The 23,932-nt window shown below is 44.2% G+C and overlaps 1 protein-coding gene across 1 annotated transcript in view; it reads left to right on the top strand.

Annotated features, from left to right (window-relative positions):
• Positions 1-2,177: 2,177 nt before the first annotated feature.
• The window catches only part of PGBD5 (piggyBac transposable element derived 5), a 65,795-nt gene continuing 44,040 nt past the window's right edge, over positions 2,178-23,932 (top strand). The window contains exon 1 of the mRNA XM_080997723.1: positions 2,178-2,874. Coding sequence (XP_080853849.1) covers positions 2,199-2,874 — 676 coding nt within the window. The 5' untranslated portion in view covers positions 2,178-2,198. The remainder of the gene's footprint in view (positions 2,875-23,932) is intronic.

The following is a 23,932-nucleotide window of genomic DNA, read 5'->3' on the forward strand; positions in this document are numbered from 1 at the left end:
AGGGGAACACAGTTTCCAGGGTTCTTTAGGAAAGTCATGTGCTGTAAATGTGCACTGAATGCACCTGCCCTTTAAGTTGCAGGTTGTGACTATAACTGCAGACCCTCATCACCTAACTCCATTGCTCTACTAAAAGGAGTGTATTGTCATATTTATTCCAGCACTAGGGATGGGTGCATTTTACTGGTTTCAAGCTGGAAATATTCCAGTAAAATTGGGTTATTTTTCTGGTGCATAAGTGGAAATAGAAATACTTTAGTTACCTTTTCTGAATCTGTTGGACCTCTAAATGTAGAGGTAGGGGTGTGTGTGTGTGTGTGTGTTACATTTGTAAATCACTCCTCAGCCCCAGGATTTCAGGGTGGGGAACACACATAACAAAACCATTAAACAGTTAATTCAACCAATGAAACCAGTTCATAAGTAGCATAAAAAATAGCCATACCCAAATGCTTGTGTGTGTTTTCAACTGCCTTTTTTTTAAAGGGAAAACTAATCAGAGTGGCAGCTTTACCTCTATAGGTACAGAATTTCTCAAATGGGGACCAACACAGAGAAGTTCTTATCCCTTTTCAGCGCATAGCAAACTATGCTTATTGATGGGGACATGAGGCAGGACTCCCCTGCAGATCACATGGGGAGCCAACCTAGGAAGAGGCATTCTGTCAGGTAGCTGGGCTTTAAGTCATTTCTGACTTTACATTGAAGTCAGCACCTTGAATTGTGTACAGTCACAAATGAATGGCCAGTGCAGTTTGTGCAAAATTGATACTATGTGATTCCTTCTTGCTGCATTACTCAGAGCTTGTGCTCTTGCACTTTTATTTTATATTTAAGTGGTACATGATGGTGCCTAGAGGCATCTGGGCCGGCCATGAGTTGCACTTCACAGATAAGGGCCTCCCTGCTCTGGGAAATGACCTTGGGAGGTAGCAGCCTGCCCTGCCCTGCCCTGAGGTGAACTGTGCAGAGGCCCCAAATGCTGGCTTCCCTGTGTACACATAGTGCAGCTGTGGACATGTGGCATCATGACAAACCCAGGTCTTGGGAGGCCTATAAATCCCAGGAGGCAAACTGACATTGCAACAGATTCCAGTAAGTTGTTTGTTTTATCTATGGGCCGGACGTGCTTTTAGTATTTCTGGTTTTATCAATGTCGTGAGTTTTATGGGAGGTTTCCTATTCTATCCTGTTTTATTATTGTCAACATTTTTTTTTATTAGTAATTGTGCAAATACTTTAAATAAAACAAAACAAATCTCAAGACCATAATAGGGTGGCTTCCCCATGCACCTTTAGCAATATTAGAAATCTGAGGTCAGCAAAGCAAGTGTCAGCTACTGGGCTAGGTATGTCCAGAGAACCAAAATTCTCCTTTCCAGGAGCTGAAGCAATGCTGGCATGATCGAGATCATTGTATGTCTCAGCTATTTCGAAAACAAGTCTGACTTCCCAATACTTTGGTCTCCGACCTTCCAGAGCTGCAGATGAGCAACGACTCTTCCCCTCTTTGCAGTCTTTCCCACATGCTCTAAAGTGCGCTCTTAGGATGTATTAGTGCCACTCCAATTTTCTCCGACATGAAAGCGACTCGAAGACCTTCATCACAGCTGAGTGCAACAAGCGTGCTTGCAGATGCTATTTGCTATTTGTGACAGGATGCTTATTATGGCCAGCCGATTGTCATGTCCCAGGTTTGTGCAGAAAGGCGTGCAATTCTCCCCCCCCCCCTTTCCCCAATTCTTTTCCGGCTCCGGTCAGCCGACCAGTCCTGCTGGGTCCTGCTGCTTGCCGACTTTCCTTTCAGACCATGTGCCACATCTGTTTGTTGTTGCGAGTGGAAAGGCGGCTTGATCCCGCTCGCCCTGCATTGAACTCGCTCATTCCAGACTTCTGGGGGACGGAGTCCAGAGGCTGGTGGGGTTTCAGCACCAGCGCCGCTGGACAGCTCCACAAGCCTGAGCTGCGCAGAGGGGTTCGGCGAGGCGCTTGGCGTTTGGTCTGGCTGGGCGGTTGCTCTGTGCGCAGCAGCCGCTCTCTCGCCTTCCTCCCAGGCAAGCCTGTGGTTTTAAGCGGCGGAGACCGTCCCCTTTCGGGGGCGGGGAAGGGGCGGGCTCCGGGCGTCCGGAGCGCGCATAAAACCCCACCTCCCGCTTCAGGACTGCAGCTACAATTGGCTCGATGAGGCACTGGGAGAGATGTTGAGCTGGCTGCTTCCACCCATGGCTCTGCACACACACAGGGGCGGGTTGTGCCGGGGAGAACGGGAGGCTGGGCTCCGAGGCGGCGGAGGCGGTGGAGGAGGAGAAAACGGCTGTGCTGCTGCTCCCGCAGCCTGCCTGCCTCCTTCGGTGACCGAGCCGCTGCTGCTGCTGGGCTGCTGCCTGCGGCCGGACGACCCGGCCGAGCGGGGGCTGCTGCTGGCGCCGGCGGGCGAGATGATGGCGGAGGGCGGCGGCGGCGGCCAGAGGCTGAAGGCGCTCTCGCTGCTGGAGGCGGCCCGCTGCCGCTACGAGAGCCTGCAGATCTCCGACGACGTCTTCGGCGAGTCGGGCCAGGACAGCAGCGGCGGCAACCCGTTCTACAGCACCACGGCCGAGTCGCGCTCCGCCTCCGACGAGGACGCCGACGAGGAGCGCGAAGCCCCGGACGGAGGACGCAGCCAGCGGGGAAGGACGGCGCCGAGACGCGGAGCCAAGCCAGCGGCCGAGCAGCAGCAAGTGCCCGGCGGCTCGGAGGCGGCTTGCCCGGGTTCCCTGGAGCAGCAGCAGGAAGAAGAGAAGGTGGAAGAGGAGGAGGAGGTGGAGGACGAGAAGAGGGGCTGGAGCCAGAGCCTGAGAAACACCGCGACCCCTTTCTTCAAGGATAGCAGCGGTAAATCGGCTCGGGTGTGTGTGTGTGTGACGGTGGGGGAGCTTCGGTGACTCGAAATGCGTGGGTCTCTAAGTGTGCGCGTGGTGGGGAGTAGCAACCCTTCGCCCCTCGTTCCGAGGATTCTATAAAGTGCAGTGGGGAGAAGTGGGGAGTTACTGGGTGGTGCGGGGAAGGCGCAGCCCCTGGTGCCTAAGACTTCCTGGTTAGGGAAAGGCCCGCGAACTTAGGGAAGAGCACGTCTGGACGGGCTCCCGGGTAGGTGCATGGCTTCCTCCTCGCTCTGTTGGCCGGTTCTTCTTGCGAGGAGCGCCCCGCTTAATTCCCAAAGACGGCGGCACCATCGAAAGTGTGGCTCGATCTGTAATGGGATGGTCCCCTGTTGCATCCGTGCTGCTGCTGTGCCTAGCCAGGAAAGTGTCAAGAGATGTGTGCGTTTTATAAATGGATAACGGCGATGCTCTTCTATCGAGTGACTCTTCCACATTGTGGGGTGGCGGGGAAAGAAGTGGGGTGACCCTGCCTGAGCAGAGCCATCTTCTGTGCGAGCTCGAAGGAGAGGAGGAAGGAAGCTGATCTCGCCAGTGCCAGACTGCAGTCACCGCTGCTGCCTAGATCTGCCCAGAGGAGAGGAGATGCGGAAAAGGCGCATCGTTCTCCGGGAAGCAGAGGAAGCTGCCTTAGCGCAGGTCAGAGCTAGTTGATCCAGCTAGTTCAGTGCTGTCCACACAGACTGGCAGCGGCTGCTGGGGGTTTCAAACAGTGGCTTTCTCAGCTCTACCTGGGGCATTCTACATGCAAGGCGAATGCTCTACCACTCAGCTGAGGTCCCTCCCCATTATTGTTCTCTTTAATAAAATATAAATAATAAATATAAATTATAAATAAAATATAAAAGGGGAATGGGAAACCGGTTTTTATGATGTTGTATTTTGACATTGTTGTAACCTGCCCTGGGACCTTGTATCGAGAGGAAATAATAATGACTACTAATAAAAATAAGGGAACTAAGCCAGGCTCCATCCCATTCCATCTGTTTAGAGGGCAAAGCCTCAAAAAGTCTCAGATCCATTACATTTTCCAGTTTCAGAACTGGCCGTGTGGTCTGATCTGTAGAGTTTGAGGGAGCTGTGGAGCATTTAAAAACAGAGCACCTTGGAAGTGTGTTCCTGAAAAAGGGACCACCCTGTGCAGTAAAATGGTCATCCTTTCAAATAACAGAGCATTTTGGAAATGTTTGCTTGAGAGAATCCCTCTCTATCTAACCTGACTAGTAACAAGGAAGCCTTGGGTGTTCAGCTGCTGAGCCAAGCCGTCTCACTGCATCTTGTAAAGAGTGGGTCAGCAGACATAAATGAGCTGCAAGATCCCCAGAGCTAGTGCGACAGCCCAGCCCTGAATGTCTGGCTGCATCCTGGCCTCATTAAAAGACTAGCTTGTAGGGCAGACTCCTCTTCATCATGCCTGTTAGTCATTAGGGGAACAAGCTTTTCTTAGGCTGGGGCCTGGGAAATCAGCTGTGCAGGAGGAGAAAGGAGTGAGGTGGCTTTCAGGAATGGATGCACAGAGGTTCCTAAGTTTTCTTTGGATATCACTTTAACTAAGTGCAGATCTACATGCCAGTCAGAAACTTTGAAAGCTTAGTCATTGGCAGGCAGGGCTTGGCTACTTTTGGAAAATGACAACTGCCTCTTGTTTATGATTGATTATTTATGAGAATGGTTTATATCCCACCTTTTACGATACAAATCCTTTTGAGTTGGCTTACAAGTAGCATATAAATTACATTTTTAAAAGCAATAATCAATATCAACATATTAACATATCAACATATTTCGGGATTTTTCCGTTGGTGGCAGGTGGAGGTAAGTCTAGCTGGAGGTGGTCTTTTGAGATGGTCTTTGCCTTGTCCCTTTCTCTCCTGGGATCCCAGGAGGGGCAGGGATTGGATTAGCAGGATCATAAGCCCTTCTTGATTCCAGGAGAGTTCACAAATGAATGTTCACCACTTGGTGACTGCAACAGCAAGCGATGACTTGACTGTAAAAAATGGTAATACATTGTGCATGTGAGAATCTGCTTTTGTGTTGCTCAAATACAGTAATTTTTGCCCATAGAGACGGTTCTACCGAGAGCCAGTAGGTGACAAGTTCTAAGTGACAAAGGTGCAAGTGTGAATCAGCCCTAAGGATGCAGGGCTCTCTGGCATTCTGCAGTGAGTGGGAGGGGTGCGTTTCTCATGAAGCACATACTGTATCTACTTGCTTTCATCTAGTCTGCAGAATCAGAGAATCAATGTCCAGACCTGTGACACTCCTGAAGTTGATGGTCTTTAGCACCCATTATCTCTGGCCATTGGCCGTGTTGGCTGGGGCTCATGAAAGATGGAATCCAACAACATCTGAAGGGCCACAGGTTCTTCATCCTTGGTCTAGGTAGACATTTATGAGTTGTGGATTGATGACTATGTCAGATGGGACTCCTAATGAGTCTGACTAGGAAATTCAAAGTTGATGAATAAACTTTTTTTTTTAAAAGTGTGCTGGCAAATGTGTGGCTCTTAAAAATATGAAATACCAGGTTTTATAGTATGTGGTGCTGAAAAATGTTGGATGTAGCCTGGTTAAAATTATATTGTAGCATTTTACCATTTTCTTAATGAAGAACCCCACCGCTATAGTGGATGCATTCACTGCACTGAATTGTAAGAACTGGACAATGTGAGCAGAAGTTGGCAACAGCTGTGTAGCAAGTAGGAGTGGGTGTTGCTCCAGTTGGAATGGCTTTGGAATGATTTATCTGTGTATGTGTGGTGGGGGAGTTTGTCTGTTTTCGGAGACTTCTTGTCTAGCTTGTAATTTCTTCAATTGGTTCTCAAAATTGTATGTTGGTTTCTCAGTTTGTTTAAGCCCTGGATACTATATTTACACCCCCACCACATGTGAACATCCCCTCCAAAGTAACACTGAATATGCCTTGTTTATTTGATTTAATCTGACTGGTGTAAAATACCTTTTATAACTTTTTTTCTTCTTTACCCCCCCTTTTTATAATTTTTTTTCACATTTTGTATATTCTTTGCAGTTCTTGTTTTCCCTTAACCACTTCTTTGTACATTGCTCCAGTTGTATACATTTAAACCAAGTTATTTTACTTCTTGTTAGAGCTTCTCTTATTTGTTTATTGCTTCTTATTTTCTCCACCTTTAAGTATTTTCTTCTCTTTCGCTTTTTCAGTTTCCATTTTTTAAATTTACTTGCCCTGGATACTATAGATAGAAATGTGTAAAACAACAACAACAAAGCAAATAAAAGAAACAAGAAAGACCACCCAAAGGATGATTATTTTATTTTTAGAGGCTTCAAGGATTTGCATAATACCTGAGCTACTGGCACAAGGCGTAGCTCTGGAAAGGCTGTGGTGCCTGAGCTTGTTTGACTATAGGGATGGAGAGGGAATTTTGATTCAGTTTGCATTTGCAGTGAACCTGTCTAATTCATTCTTTCCATAACTACACAAACAAAAAAACATAGCTATCCTTCAAAATTTGCACTTTGCTGAATTTGGAGGGCAACTTTCCAGCCAAGTTATGTGTATAAAATACAGTGGTACCTCAGGTTAAGAACTTAATTCATTCTGGAGGTCCGTTCTTAACCTGAAACTGTTCTTAACCTGAGGTACCACTGTATGAATATACTAAGTTAGCACATGCATAAAAATACATACATTAGTGAAAATAACAAAAAATATTGGGGTGAAAAAATGAGAAACCAAAATTGACAAACTATTTGATCAAGCTCAGGGAATATTCTTGAGCCACATGAGCTGAAAGGGAGACAAGACTAGCTTGATATACTTTGTACACTTCTTGTATTTAGCCCATGTGTTTGGTATGACCTTTGCCCTAGTTGTGCTCCCAGGTCTACAGTGACTTGAGCTGTTGCAGGGGAGAGGGGAGATTTACAAGCCAGTATAAATGGAACCTAAAGTCCCAGGCTTTAACTCACTCTGGTTGGGGAGCTTCCCTATGATACATCAGGCAGGTTCAGAGATTGAACAGCTCATTTTCTCCCAAGACAATGGGCCAATAACTCAGGGATCCCAGAGCTCTAAAATCCACCCCTTAGTGGCTCCACTGATGCTGTGATTTAGTGTCCTAGTCTTGAATAAAAAAAAGATGAACGTTTTCAATTTTTGTACATTTAGCTGTAAGACAGTCTGGCCCCTAGTCGTACATTTAACTCTTTTCATGTCCTGAGCTGGAGAAGAATTTTGCAGGGAAGAGACACTGAATTTGCAATACATCTGAGCTCTAGAAGTCAGACAAATATATACTCTGGACCACGTGACTACAAACTTCAGCAATCTAACTAGTTGCCAAGATCTATTTTCTCTCGATATTTTGTATAGCCATCTTAGATTGCTCATCTCAAAACACTCACTTAAGAATAAATCCATTTAAGAACATGAGACTGCTTCATAGAGTAGGGTTGGGAAAACCACAGTCTACCTTGTGAGATACTTTCGTTCCATAATCCATTAGCTTGTGAGTTAAAAATAAAGAGTGGACTTCAATGTAGCACCAAGGAGATTGTTCCATCAGATCTCATCTCTCCCCCCCCCCCGCAACTACTGATATGGGGGTTCTTGCAATCCTAGAGCGGATTTGGAGGAGGTGGAGGGAGGCACAGTAAGGTGAGACACTCTTGCCTAGTCTATTTTTTTTTTTTAAAATAATTTTATTGATTTTAACATATAAATTATAAAATGTACCACAAAACTTATCACTTATACAATCTTTTTAGACTTCCATCAGCACCTCTGATGATCCACCATTTTAACCACTTCTTATGCATTTCTTAACTTTATATTGCCTTTACATTTCTTAACAAATCATCCTTCCCCTTCTCCATTTTTGCAATACTTCCAATAATACTCCTCACAAAACTTCTTGCAAACCTACAAACGTCATCTGATCTTCACAAATACTTTTCAAATAGTCTGTAAATTTACTCCAGTCTTCCGTGAATTTATGGTCCCGGGACTCCTGCCCAGTCTAAGGCACATGTTGCCTCTGCCAGATCAGTTTTTCTGTTGGAGTGAATATTATTATCCTTCCTGTTAATAAAAGTTGGTTGCTGGCATATGGAGGTGCTGGGCACCAAAATGGCTGGATCCAGAAGGTCCCTGATGATGCTGATGGGAGGAAAATTTCCAAATATGCAGTAAAGCCTGGCTTTTGGAATAAGTCCCTTGTCCCCACCACTCCGTTGTAGAGGGACTGACAAGGGAGAGCAACAAATGGGTTTGAGCTTATCCTTTCCATGCAGAAGGTCCCAGATTCAATCCCTAGCATCTCTAGTTAAAAGGACCAGGTAGCAAGCAACAGGAAAAACCAGAGCTGGAGACCCTGGAGAGCCTCTGCTGATGAGAATAGACAGTCCTGGGTCAGATGGATGGAGAAATAGGCTGACCTGCTTGCTACAACACAGTGCCCTAAATTGAAAATGCTCTGCAGGCGACTCTAGGACAGACAAGATGAAATGCTACTTTGTACCACGTGTGTTTTAATTGATGGAATTCTCTGCCATATGATGTGGTGATGGACCTATGGCCGGGTTTTAATATGGGATTAGGCAAATTTAATGGAGGATAAGGCTATTGGCGGCTTCTAGTTCTGACAGCTAACTGGAACCTCCAGGCCTGGGGACAGTTTTTGGCTGAATATCAGCAGGAGAGGGACTATTGCCTCCTAGCAGGCTTGTGGACTTTGTGGAGGTGTCTGGCTGGCCACTGTGGGAAGAAGGATGCTGGACTAGATAAGGAGCAAAAGAACCTTTTCAACCTGAGAGCTGCTTTCCCTCATAGGGAACCTTCTGGGCTGCCATATTCTAGTGGTAGCAAATTACTGGTTTGAATCTAGAACCTAAACAAAATGTAGACCTTTGTTCTGCAAAGGATGAATATCTCTTTTTAAAAATGGCATGGAAGCATGGATAAGAAGACATATTCTTGCTATTTCTGCCTTTAAGCAGTTGTAGGTTTGAAGTCTTATTTTCTGGAAATGCAAAGCTAAGGATGAAGATTCCTAAGGAAAAGCCAACAGGAGCTGGGAAGCATCCTGTTCGTGACAATTTATCTAATATGGGGGATGATGCAAATGTTTCAGAAACTTAAAAGTAAGAGAGAGGGAAGCTGTTGGCAACACGTACAGAGAACCAATTTTGTCCCGGGGGAAAATTGCATGTGAAAAGGACATTTGAGAGGAACACCAGGGACTGCATCCAGCATTCATCAAACTCAAAGTCTGAATGTAACTAACTTGGGTCCATTGACTGTGAGTCTTAGTTAGATCAGACCCTATGTATTGCTGCTTATATTTTAAAACTAGAAGGTTCAAAAGCAAATGGGGGACAAGGTGTGTGAAAAGAAAAGGGCTTTTTGGATGTGGGGACACTTCCCCCTCACCCATCAGACAGGGCAGGGAGTGCAATAAATATGGGAAGGAGCTCTGAGTTGGGGAGCAAATGCTTTGTGTGTCAAAAGTCGCAGGTTCAATCCCCTACTTCTACAGATAGGTCAGTGAAAAGGACGCGTATTTAAAACACTGGAGAGCCACAGCTATTCAGCGTAGTAAATAATTCTGAGGTAGATGGTTTGGCATGGTATAAGGCTTCCTATATTCCTGTGCCAGAAAATGTAAAAGGAAAGGTAAAATGGATGCTTTAGTTGAGTTTCCTGCATTGCAGGGGGTTGGACCAGATGGGGTCCCTTCCAACTCTACGGTTGCATGAAAGTGCATTCTTGCAGAATCGCTGTGAATACAAATATCTGCCCCACCCCCACTGCAAATAATATTTATTAATATTTACTAATACATTGTTTCATCACTTGTCCCTAAAGTGGCTGCTAATGTTAGAAAAGGTGGTGGTGGGGGAGCATTTCATGATAACAAAGCAATAATAAAAACAAGCAGAGTTAAAAATAAGAAGGATCCTGAAAGTACAGCAGCAGCAGCAGGGGAGAAAAACTCCAAGCAAAGCAACAGCTTGGCAAAAGAAAAAACATCTTTTCAGTTTGCTGAAATTGCAGAAAAGGGGAGGGTGGGAGTCAAACAGGGTTCTGGAGGAAGTGTGCTCCACAGTCTAGAGCCAGTCTGTGTTGTGTGTCGGTCAACCACAGCATTTAGGAAGCTGCCTGATCTCAAACACATCGGACCATTGGTCCAGCTAGTTCAGTACTGTTGACTCTCTAGGGTCTCAGTGTCTTTCCCCAGTGGCAGGGATTGAAGCTGGGACCCTCTGTCGGCAAAGCAGCTTCTCTGCCACTGAGCTATGACCTCCAAAGGCAATGGGACTTGGAAGAAGCACAGTACTGGGGCCATGTTACCTCCCTGATCAGACCTCTGTGGGTTATCTCAAGAAGTACAACGGAGGTGGGATGGGAGCCAAATGTTGCAATGCTAACAGCAGGCGAAGTTGTCTATTTTTTTACATAGGCCCGGGAAATGTACATTGAGATCTCAGCAAAAAGAAAAAAAAATCCTTAGGAGAGTTAGTCACAGAGTCAGTCTCTTGATGCAAATGGCATTAGTCATTCCTTTTCCAGAGAAGTGCCTTTAAAAAAAGGATAATTTTTCTTTCAGAGAAGAAAATCTCGTGGATCTTACAGCTGGGCTCAGTGAATCTGTCAATCTTTTTCCAGTGTTGGAGGCATTGCAATGAAGCAGAGAGATAATATAAATAATATAAATTCTAGACCATCTCTATTATATAAAGCTTTTCAAAAGTGCGACAGAACATGTCTCCCCCCCTTTTCTGCTTATTTAACACTTGTGATTTTTCAACGTTATAAATCTTCTTAGCTTTTTCTTTTAAAAAATGTTCTAGTTATGCATGATATCTGTCTTGCAGAATAGAGATTGCAAAATTTTAATACCAGTTTTTCTTAAGGGATGGCATGTATTATTGCAATTGAGATATGAAGGAATTTTAGCATAAAATCAGTACACAGACCCTCCCCCCTCCCCAGGTTTATTTTTTGGTCAGGCAGTTCTTTCCTTTGCATCTATAACATTCTTCAAGAGGAAGTTAGTTAAGAAATATTTATCAAGAATATTATGATTTTTCTAAAATGGCATTAGTATCTTTGAGTATCAACAAACCTGCAGAGAGGAATAACTAGTAGATATTTCACACTGGGCTTTCAAAAAGCTTAGTCTCTCACCAAAGGCTCTTGGGTGAAATTGGCAGTCATCGGATAAGAGGACATGCTCTCTTGGGGATCTGTAATTGGTTAAAGAACAGAAACCAGATGCTGGGAATAAATGACAGCTTTCACACTTAAAGTATGTAAGCAGTGGGGATCGTCAAGTATCAGGATCTGTTCTGTTTAACTTATTCAGAAATGCTCTGGCGTTATAGGTAAGCAATAAGACTGTGCATGGGCTTCCAACCCAATCTGATTTGTAAGTGCTGCTGAGGCCCTGTCTGTTTCAGGCTGATCTGGACCTAGTTTGACCTAATCTGCACCTGAGTTTTACACAACTCTAAAAATCCCATTGACTTGCATTGCAACATGTAAATGGCTATAACATTCTTGGTTTCTGACACAGCGGCATGAACTTTGTGGTTATGGTAGCCACTATAGAGGGGGTTAGGCCTGCCAACATTTCAGGTGTGTTGTTCCAGGGCTTTATATGTTAGCTACCTTTAAAGTTTGCTTTTTTAAAAAGCAGGCTGTGAGTGCTCAGTTCTCAGGCTGCTGTATTTGCCCTGTTCCTTATAGCAGGATTTTGAAAACATTTGACTTTTTAAAATTAAGCTTGAGATATCAGACATGGGCAACTAGCAGACACTGGTGGAAAGCAGCATGAGGATATCTGTGCAGTGCCAGGGGATATAATACAGATACAGGAGTCTTTTCAGGGTTGTCTTTTTCAGTGGGAAAAAGTAGTATATACATTGGAGTCACAGAACAGATCCTATCATATATCGGGATAGATTTGCAGCAGCAGGAGGAAGCGAGGGGAGAATAAAAAGATCTAATTTTAATAATGTTCATTGTGGTTAACACTTGATGATGGCGGTGATACTGAATTCAGAAGGTTGTGGCTAAATAATATGCCCACAAAGTTTGGCTGTTAACAAGAGCATGTTGTCTTTTCTGCCATAGAGCAAGCTTGTTTTCCCCTGGCTTTGTAATGGTTCTAAAAGACATAATTATCATAAATTGAATGCTGATGGAGTCGTCTGTCTTGCATCTCCCCCCACGCTTTAGGTGGGCTGTCTGCTCTTTCTTCTTAGTACACAGCCCCACTTGCAAGTTTGCTCTTTACAAGTTCAAACATCTCTTTTTCTTTGATGCCACCAATCAGGTTTCCCCTGCCTGGCAAGCCCTCTGCTCCTCAGTTGGCTGCCTCGCAGGTGTTCATGATGGTTGCATTATATGATTATAATAACCCATGCATACACAGGTTTGTAAGGGGTAGAACGGTCAGTACTTCAGTTTTCTGGAATAGCTTTGGAGAAGCACCATCACAGATCTGCTCGACACAGAGGAATGAGCTATGTTCCTGTCATCCAGGCTCTTGCTGATAACTGCAAAGTGATGCTCTCTCCCTTCATATTTCTGTGCTTCCTGCCCCCGTGCCCTCAGCTCAGTCACTGAAGCACTCAAAACCAAACTGGAACCAAAATGGAAGCCCAACTTCCATTCAACGTAGCAAAAGCCACATGCAGTACTGACAGTACAATCCTATATATCGAAGTCAGCCTCATTTGAAGCCCCTGGGAGTTGGACTTACCCTCAGGTAAGTGTGTGTAGCTGGGAGGGAGAGAAAGACAGTGTGCATTCTGATTTATCCAGGATTAAACTGGGACCCATTGATGTATAAGTGGATATAAAGATAATACAGTAGGAGGAAGGAAAGGGCTGCAACCCTATTAATGCTGGAGAGGATCATGGCCTTATTCTCCCTTCATTATTTGTATATGCACTTACACAGGCATGAATCATTTGAGTGATGCTCTTACAGATACTTCCCAAGTTTAATCCAGGATGAGTCTGAATGAGCACACTCTGCTTTTCCCTTGCGGATAATCCATTCAATCATTTCAGCATCTAGAATGGCTCTGTGGGACTAAATGCAGAACAATGGAGAGATCCAGTCCTTAAAACCTTAGCAAGGGGTTGCTACTGATGTAAACCTGGGAATTCTGGGTATGGGAGGAATTAATGGATTTGTAATTAAGAATAGGAGAAGCGGTTGATGCAGTTCAAGGTGAATCTACATGATTTGCACATAATAATAATAATAATAATAATAATAGTGCATTGAAACAGCCATCCTTCAGAATTTGCACTTTTCAGAATTTTGCAGTGCAGTTCTTTATTCAATGTCTGAAAATGCACATACTAGTGTTTATATAAATGCATGCGTTATTGAAAAGAGAATACAAGAATGCATTATTGATTTGCAAAAATCCATATATTAGGAGAAATTGCATATAAAAACGTGTGTTTTAGGAGAAATTTGCACTAGCACGCTAAATTTTCATGAGGACTTTTTTTTTTTTGCAAACTGATGTGGAAATGTGAAGGACCAAAACAGGAACAATGAGAAACTAAGAGAAACCAAAGTTGACAGATTAGCCTATCCTTGGTTGTGACCAATTGATCAGGAGTTCTAACAAAGGCTGAGGTTACATGACCACTTCCCTTTGCTTTTAATTAGGGCTGCAAGCATTTGTTACAAATGGAACAAAGTGTATCCTAAGTATGTCTGTGCAGAAGTCCAATGGAGTTCAGTGGGGCTTTTTCCCAGGTACGTGGGTGTAGGATTCCAGTCTTAGTTGATTAACCCACTATGGCTGCATTCCTCTTCCCACTTACCTAGGAGTTATCCCTATTGAATCCAATGGGCCTTACTTCTGAGTAGATTAATAAATAAAGTTTAAGAGTATGCTTGTTTCCTTTTGAGGCTATTTTGGTAATAGTGTATGACTTGTAATAGGGAATGAAAAATAAAATGGCATTTCCGTGGTAGCCTTTGTCAAGGTAACTGTAAGTATCTCATGCATCCTTGCTAAAAATAAAATAAAAACCACCATTTATAACCAGTGCTGCTGTCAAAACCACCATCAAATCATAGGTTACCTCTGTGTCCACTTCTAGCACTGGTCTGAAATGACAGACCAAATTTCTTAAAGACCTCTGAAGACCCCAAAGTGCATCTGCCTTCACTGGAAGGTGTTTTTGACCTACATTTCTAGGAAACGTCACCTGTAAACTGCTAGATTACTGGAAACCTTTTTGTACAATCCACTGGGAAATCCTATGTGCTAAGTCTCCTTTGAAAAGGATGGGAACCGTCCCAGAGAACGTTACAACCCCCCTTTACCAAGAGAATGTCACTGTGCCCCCATCTGCCAAAAAATCCCTCTCAGCTGGAGAGATTTTAATCAGGCCCACATGCCCTGCTATAGCACAATCTAGACATTTATGCCAGGAAACCAAGGAGATAACTTGATTAATGCAGAGAGCTGGACCTGCCTTTTGGGAGCTGGCCATGTTTGCAAGATCTGCAGTGCACTGCTGAGCAGAGTGTGGAGCGTCGACAGTTTTAGCTTTAAAAATGCTGTTATTTTCCTAAATGATGGCCAAAGAGAAGAAAAACATAGCAAACGTAACGACAGGTTATTTCCCCCTCGTGCCATAGAACCACTTTGTTTTATGTTGACTCCAGCGCTCATTTGGGCCATGTTTTCTTTGCAGTTAAAATATTCTGAGTGGCAGTAGAAATGCACTGAGCAAGCACAGAGGACGTGCGCCTGGTGTCCTTGATTATGCAGGGAACTTTTGGCTTTCATTCATCAAATGTTTCCCTGGGGAAATGTTAAGAAGTTTAGAATGGATGGCTTGCAAAGAAGAGCTGGTTCAGAACTTTAGCGCAATGCTGTTGTGCCACTACCTTATATGGGGTGAGCCAGTTGACCCTTGACCTGCTGTCCCATCCTGTATAATATTGGATCAGCCTGTAGTTCAATGTAAGATGCTATGTCCTGTATTGACTCAATACAGGATACAGTTTGTCCTGTATTTCCACTCCTCCCTCCCACTCTGCCAAGTTAGGGATCCTCTCCAGATGCGCTTGTGAGAAAGGGTGTGCAAAAGGTCATGTATTTAAGCTCTGGGTAGCAAAGCACAAACCGATTTACGTGTGTGTGTGTGTGTGTGTGTGTGTGTGTAAAATTCCAGAGGGGGCATTTAGGCTGCAATAGATTAGAATGGATTTCTCTGAATACATTTCAGCACGAGATGGGAGAAAAATTGCCCCCCAACCCCTGCCCCACCCTGTCCTGTATTTTGCCAGCACAAAGGTGGCAATCCTATTTTCCACTCATATGCATGTGTGTATATTCTAAAGAGACATGGTGGCTGCAATCTGAGCTGTTGAGACCGCTACATACATCACAGAAAAGTACACTGGAATTAAGTGGATGCAATAATTAATCAGTTAGATGAATTGATTTTAAAATCTTGGGTCAATTTTAAAAGATCAGTTTCTTAGAAACCAGGGTGTTGGTTTTTTAAAATAAATAAATCTGAAAATGGGAAGGGGCTGATTAGAAGAGGCATTCCCCATTCTCTCACACAGAATGTCTCTACAAAGATGGTCACAGCTGTCAACCTTTCCCTTTTCTTGCGAGGAATCCTATTTGGAATAAGGGAATTTTCCTTTAAAAAAGGGAAAAGTTGACAGCTATGAAGATAGTGCATGCTAATATGTGCACCCATCATCTTTAAAAGCCAGCTGTTTCATTCAGGGTGAATGCGTTGAGGCATCTGCAATGTTTTATAGATTTACTAGGCCATTCTAAGCACAGGCTTAAGTTAAACCAGCATAAAGCAGGACAGATCCAGAGCTAGTTTAGGAGGTTCAGGGAGGGGGGAAATGTTGGCTGGGCCAGCCTGAGACCAGTGGGGTGGAAATAAACCAGCAAAACACAAAGAACCGGCTCAGCTGGTATCAGTATGGGAACTGTGCCCACCTGTTGACATGCGGGGACGAGTTCCCAGGTGCCCTGATCAGATGTGTAGGAACGACAAGGCCGCACAGAGAGGGCTCCTGGGAAGCAGCACGCAATTGATAGCATGGGAAAGCAAACAACCAGGGGATGGAATGCACACGCGAAGCACCCACCCACAGGCAACAACAGCAAGACTGGGTAGCAAAAGGCATTTGGAGCGCTGCAGTGCCCCAGCAACCCATATCACACACACATAAACCTTGCAAAAACACCAGGCATGCACACAGGATGCTAGTGGCAACCCCACACCCCAACAGAAGGGAGATGCTAAAGGGTGGCAAAGCAAAGACCTGGTGAAGAGAGCACAGCAGAGGTTATATTTTCTGAGAATCCTCTGGAAAAATAATCTCTCATGATGGCATTTTACCATTGTACTGTGGAGAGTGTATTAACTTATGGTCTGTGCGTGTGGTTTGGGAGCTGCACGGTCAGGGAAAAAACAATGCTGTCCAAGGTTGTAAAGACTGCGGAGAGAATAATTGGGGGCCCTCTTCCCACCTTGGATCAAATCTATGCTTCCAGATGCCATAAGAAAGCTGCAGAATTAGTGCAGGATAGTGCGCACCCTGGAAATTATCTCTTTCAGCTTATGCCTTCTGGTAGAAGGTACAAGGTTATAAAGACTAGGACTAGCCACCTGAGAAACAGTTTCTATCCAAATGTGATTTTGTTTTTAAATGCAGTGTAAGGTAGTCTCTATGTGAGTATATTGTATTCAATTATGGGGTATCAGATTTTTTAGGGGCTAACCAGGCTGGCATAGTTGGGATAGCAGGCTTGTTGGTTTTTGAATGTCTGATGTAGATTTTTTCAATTTCGTTGTTCTGCATGGGACAATGACAATAAAGATTATTGTATTGTATTGTATTGTATTGTATTGTATTGTATTGTATCGTATCGTATCGTATCATATCGTATCGTTGAAAGTTCCGTATGAAATACACATGGCTGAAGGCACAAACGCAGACAGTGAGCGAACAGGAAACATGCATGTGACCCTCTTCAAAAGCTCCAGAGCAAGCCCTTGGGTGGCTGCAGCAGACACGAGCCTGGTGGTGAACAGCTGGCATCATGGTTGCCATGGTGGCAGCAGCACAAGTGTGCACACCTAGTGGTGCCCCCCTGTGCCTCAGCCACCACGGCCTCTGTGCTCACCCCAACATATTGAGAGACATCGCTATCACCATTTCTAAGACGTATCCTCTGTGCTGTCATTTCAGAATGACTTAGTCGAAGTTCCTTATCATTTTGTGAAATCAGAACATGCACCTCAGATCTGACTGCTTCCTTGTGGCTACCCAGCTGCTTTCCAAATAATAATGTGCAGTTTATTTAACAGTTTGGTTTCTCTTTGCAAACTCTGCATTATTCACTTAGCTCAAATTTGGTGACAAAAGGCAGAGCCTGGAGACTAAGCTGGCATGGAAGCCTGATTTTCCGGTTTGAGAATGAGAGTCCATGTTACTTTGGAAAGGAAAGCAAAGGTCAACAAACACTGCAGTTTAATCTCTCTGACATATATGCTATATTCAGAACAGTAATAGAAAGAGTGTTGATAGATTTTGACGAGATGACTATCCCTTAATTAATGCTGGGGTCCTTTAAAAGACAGTCAGTAGATCTGGAAAAAGAAGTTACGTGAACCTTAAGGCAGGCACAGTTCACAGAGCCCATGCTTCTGCAAGAAATGGCCATTTCTCCTTACCATTCTACACTTTTGAGGATCCTTTTATGGATGTATTCTGCAACATATTGCTGATTCAATAATAGTGTAGTAGTGGTGAATTTATGCTGGCCCATCTATCTAATCAGTTGTTATGCAATGTTTCCCCAATGTTGCGGCACTATCGCTGTCTGGCGGGGCGCACTCTGGCAACAGAGCACAACAAAAGTAGACAACCCAGCCCAGGACCATTTAAGAGTTGCAGGATTTCAGCAGGGAGAGATGGGACGTGCACTGATTGGAAACAAAGCAGTATGTGTGCCCCAAAATGACTGCAGGCACGAAGAGTACTGAAAATAGGGGTTGAACATAACCACCCTGATACCGTCATGAGCACAAATCAGCATAGATGCAAAATAAGAAAGATGTCTAGTAGGGGCCCTTGTCACAAAAGACAGCAATATCATGAGCCATTAACCGAAATCATGTTCCTTTCAGTCCCATCTTCTGCATCTTCACTTACTTGAGTTCAGCGGGACTTAACTCAAAATAGGTGCACCACCTATGAAGATGTAGGGCACTCCGGCAACCTGGTGTCCTTCAGATGCTTTGAAGTACAACTTCCATCATTGTTTTATTCCTTATTATTTCATAAAATTTAGACACCACTAGTCGTAAACCCCTTCTCAAAGGTTTCCTTTAAGGTGCAGGATGTCCTCCTGCCACCCAGAGCAGATTTTTTGAGGGGCAGATGGGGCTGCAGCGGAAAAAGGATGTTAACAATCCATGGCCTTTTAAAATGGGGTGTGGTTGCTTTTAATGTATCCCTCCCCCCACCGGTTTTAATGAATTTATTATTTTGTTTGCTTGTTTTTCTGTAAAGTCACTTTAAATTGCCTGTGGTATGAAAAAGTGTCCAATAAATTTAATAATAAAAAAGGGACATAATCAAACATGATATCCCCCTTCTACCCAGTTAGTGGAGTTCCATTCTCAGCAGGTATAGTCTGTAGAAATTCAGCTTCTTCCACTATTTTTTTCATCAGATGGTTCCTTTCATCTTCTCATAAATCACAAAAAAGGACTGACTTGCAGCACTGAGGTCTTAAGAGCAAAGCTCATTGATTTCTGTGGGACCCCTGGCCTTTGTTCTATGGCATATGACCAGACATTTCCACTGTGGTTCTTTTAAAAAGAAGGAGCCCTGTGCTAGGTAGTAACTGCGACTCTTCTTGGCTCTCTGGTAAAAGAAGATATGTGAGTCACAACAGTCACTTGGGGTTCTGTCTGAGTGCCACATAAATAAAAAATGGTGTTTTCAAAAGGAGAATTGCCACTCATTTTCTCTGGGCACTGACTCAGCAACAATCTGAAATACTGGAATGCCACAGTCTTCCTCCTGTGATTCTGCCTTTGCTAACAATTTGAATGGAAGATTGAAATGTGCAGCTAGCAACCTGACTTTATTCATCAATGCTGCTTCCTTTTTACTGCTCTTGGAGAGGAAATTCTTACCCCTTCAGGAAATGTGTAACTGGGGCAGCTCAACCACAGTAGGGAAACTGGGATGACTGCCTGTCAAAGATTTCTCAGTTTTCCGTGATGGTGGCTGGTTCCCTTACTCTTCCTGTGCTCCACAGCCTTCCACTGAGCAACTTCAGCTCAGCCCATGTTTACTCAAAAGTTGTTGCTGGCATCCATATGTCTTGAGAGACACTGGAGTGTGCCTCCAGGGGTGAGGTCAAACTGCTGTGTTAGCAGCACTGAAGTGACTTCTCTGGGGCGCAAGTCTGGGCAGTGTGCATGGAGGTCCTGGGCTGCCCAAACAACAAGACCTCTTTCCCAGCCTCACTGATGTTTCCCAAAGGAAAGCAGAGCAATATGTTTGGGACCAGCTTGCCTACAGGAGTTGCCAGAAGGAGGCATATATGGCACCATCCAACCACCTTAGCAACTTCACTCTGGATTTGTGTAGGGTTTATTCTGCCAAAGATACCCCACAAGGCAGCAGAGGTTTAGGATTAGAGTTTCCTTGTCCTAGATGGGCTACCTTCCCAGGTTGATGAGCCCCATCTGCCCCTCATTTTCCTCTACAGCATTTTGCAGAAACTGCCTCCCAAGCACCACTGTCCCAAGCAGAACCATAAAAGGGACGAGTGGTGGAAGAGATGCAGAATCCTGCTTCTTGGGAACCAACTATCCAATTATCCCTGCTTCCAAAATAAGCAAGCAAAAAAGCAGCTGCTTTCTGAGAAAGACCTGCTTGGAGAGCAGGACTTAGGCGCACCTGTTCCCCAAAAGAGAACACAGTTGTCTTAGAGCAAAGCGGATTTCAGTGAAAAACAGCATGGCTCATTAGGCTTGTTTGCTGGACCTCTGCCAAACTGCTGCACAGGATGCTATTCTGACAACAGCAAAACAAACCAGCCCAGAACAAAACCCACACATGAGAATTAAGGCTATATGGGTGAAACCCTTGCTTCACCCTTTCCTCCTCTCTTTTGCTCCCCTGGTGCCTTCAACATTTAGAAGGGAAGCTTCTCCGAGCAAGGCCCTCTAATATGTACATGGATGGGACTAATAGTACCAAATTGCTCTCTTGATCCAAATGCTAATGTTATTTTACAACCTAATCGTTTTTTCCAACACAGCTTGCATACCTTAGCTTCCTTGCTTGCTTGAGTGTTCTGGAACTATTGATCTTCAGGAGGGTACTTTGCTGCTCTCTGTGTTGTCACTGTAACCTGGATTTACACACAACTCTAAGTTCTCTCTAGAATTGTGTCCAGTTCTTTTGGACCAGTTGATACAGATGGCAGCACCACTAAATTTCCTATTGGGTTTGTAGGAGACCTGTGCTCTGTCCAAAGCCTGGATACTGAACCAAATTGGGCTGATAGTGGGTAGGCTTTGGCTGGATCAAGTTGAGACAGTGCCATTTCACCCCAGATGGTTGGGAACAGGGTTGAATTCTCCATTCACCAGCAAAATCAAAGTCCTTAGTCCCTTGGTTCTGGGGAAGAATCCAAAGCAAAACAACATTACAGGCCACAAATCTCCTTTCCTGGCTTCTTATACTTCTGTAGGATGACACCGCCATTTTCTTAGGAAAGGTAAGGTTTCCACTTGCCCCAATTCCTTTACTTTTTGCTACGGGAATATCTAGCCCATTATATTCTACTGTCCTTTTAAAGTCTGCATGTTGTCTATGAACTTTGGGTCATGTGTACCATTTTCCAGGAATGTGAGGTCATTTGCGGCATCTTTGTAGAATTGCCGCTCTTTAAAAATTGAGGAACGCTGAGGAAGAACATTCTCTTATCGCTGCAGGTGCTGTTTTGTGCACGAGTAACTGCTGATGACTGAGCATTCTCCACCTCATTCTTAGCATCAGCTGTGAAGCCTAAACCAAAACAGTCTTTGCTGTATTCTTTGGTAGCTGCACAGTAACTTGTACAGTATTTTTCCGTCACAGACTCCAATTCAGCTCTGAAGATGAATGTGTGTTTCAAGGCCTAGCTGTGCAGTGTAAGGCTGGAATCTCCATATGTGTATGTCTGAGATTTTAAATAGCAGCCTGGGATCTCATGTATGTAGGAGCCTGGGGTCATCTAATCCTAGGCATATACCTCTCAGGAGTCTTAATGAAGCTGTTTGGCAGTTTTAGGACAAGGTTAGAAGTATTAATTAATATTTTTCAGGACTAGATTGACAGCTCTTAATGCCCTAAAATGAAGCAGATTAATATTTTGCTTGTACTGAAGGTGGAAGGCCTTGTTTTTATGTCCACAAATTTGCTCTGCACATCAGAGATCCTATTTATACCAAGAGTCACAAGGAAATGGCAGAAGAACTGTAGGCAAAGTGTTATGATTTATGCATTTTAGGGCAACATATATACCTGCATGTAAGCTTATTTGATTTTGTAGGCGTAAGGAACCCAGCTATCATACTTATAGAAACCTGAGTGGAAAATTACCAGGCCATAAAAAGAGCATTTTCTTTAAAATTCTAAGTGTCAGTTTTCTGTATCAGAAGAAATGAGAAAACATTCTGTGGTTACCAAGGGAGTTTACAGCAGATTCAGGTGGCCCTGTGGTTAAGAAAACAGGAATGTAATAATGAAAACCTTCTGCTGAAACAATCTTCTGTCATACCAGAAGTTGGTTGTAGATTGTGACCTGGATATTGGATTAGATGAGATCATGTTGTTATTAGTAAATATAATTTTTGGAAATCTAAAAAAGACAATTCAGTTAATCAGGCCCGGGAAAATAATAAGATGTTGTTTTGTTTGTGCAAGCTTATTGTTTCACTTGTCCCCCTGTTCCCTCTTGAGCACCTCTCATGATGAGGAAAGACTACTGACCTACTCGGAGTGACACCTGTCATTTACCATCTCATTGCCCTCCATTTTAGAATAGGGCTTCCTTCTTCAAGCTTATTTAGAATTGCTTCATGGAAGAGAGTACCTCTAATTCTCTCCATCAGTACAGTAATCCCAAACCATATTTGTAAACTTTATTTTTTGTGAAAGTATTTTAAAAAATTGACAAACACAAATCTGAACAGTTGCTACACCATCATCTTATGAAAAAAAACAAAAACTCCCAAGTGGAGCTACCAACTGGGCACAAAAATCCCCCCCCCCCCGGTTTTATGATGCCCAATTTTCTTCTCTCTCTCTCTCTTAAATCCAAATATTTGTCTCACAGATCTCCTTGGAGCCATGCTCCAAATATGTGTGTTCAAATATGGAACAACAGAAAGTAAACAAAGAACAAAGACCCCATAGAGATGTGGATGATGGAAGAAGTACGTGGGGGGTGGGGGCTGGGGGTCGGAGGCAGATTCATTGTACAAAATGAAAGGAAGATACTATATAATCTGCAGTGTGTGTGTGTGTGTGTGTGTGTGTGTGTGTGTTGGAAGTAGTCCATTTAGAGCCATTGACATGAAGTGTGCTTTAATTCTGCAGAATGCACATATACAATGGGTTAGATCCAGAAGCACACCTTCTGCAAATGGAAAGGCAGAAGGGACTGAGAACCAGCACTTGTTGGAGGAAGTGTGGAAGCAGAAGAAGACAATTTCCATTCCCCCTTCCCCTTGCATCTTCCATGCTGTCCCAGAGGGTTCCTCAGTTCTTCAGAGCAGCTTTCCAATAAGCTGTAAGAGGAAGGCAGAATTGGCAGAGATCATCTCCTTCCACTTCTTTGGCAGGAGCATCCTGTGAGCAGATGCTCACATTTGTGTCAATGGCCATCTTACCTTGGAAATGAATTATGAGTAAAAAGAAACAAACATCTAAAGCTTCAAGAGAAATCCACCAATCTCTACAACTCCATAGCCTTCTGTGGCAAAAAGGGCCTTGATCATGGATATATGTGCTCATTGTGATTTTTGCATAGCGTACACACACACCATGATTTGCAATCTATTGCCAGGTGAAAAATAATGAAACAGACATAACAACATGGACTTCAAACTGGTTTTGGACGATATGTTTATATATCTCCCAGTGCTAGTCCTGAGCATTCTTCCTTCTCCACAACCAACACTTCAGCTTGAGGCAGCAGCGGAGGAAGCCACTCGGACGCTTGGGGCGGCGTGTGCCGCCCATAGGGGCAGGGCATGGTGCACTGCGGGGCCTCTGGAGCCTGCCTGCCTCCTCCCACTCAGCCACCCTACAGCTGGGGGGGGGGCAGCGGGCAGATCATTTGGGCAGCGCAGAGCCTGCACGCACCCAAGCCACAGTGTTTCTCCCAGGAGAGACGTGTGGCTCAGGCATGCTGAAGGCCCTGCGGTGAGTGCCGCCCAGCATTCTGTCACCCCCCCCTCAGTGGTGACACCCAGGGTGGCCCGCACCCACCGCACCCCCCTTCCTCCACCACTGGCTTGAGGAACCGATGTGGTAACCAAGGAGTTTCCAAATGATGCAAGTCCAAATCCTAGAACAGAGACTTCTGCAGCCATTCCCCAGCTTGAAAGAAACAGCGTTGCTCATTCAGGCCATTTCATTGTAAGGAAGCAGAAAGCTGCCTCAAAGCTGGGGCTGGTGAATGGAGACAGCAGGTGCTGCTTGTTAGTTTATTCTGGGGAGATAATGGTCAGCAATATATATATCAAACTATAAAAAGCTTAGTTGAGAAAATTATTGCTTAACCAAGAAATTTCTTTTGAGCATCATACTGAAAGGCTCAAGAAAAAAAAGAGAAAACACAAAAGCAATAAAAATGGTCAATAATATAAAAAGAGGCACCCAAAACCCCTGTGGAGCTCTGGCTTGTTTCTTCTCTTTACCTTT

Source organism: Podarcis pityusensis, assembly GCF_964106645.2.
Source record: "Podarcis pityusensis genome assembly, chromosome: 3".
Lineage (NCBI taxonomy): Eukaryota > Metazoa > Chordata > Lepidosauria > Squamata > Lacertidae > Podarcis > Podarcis pityusensis.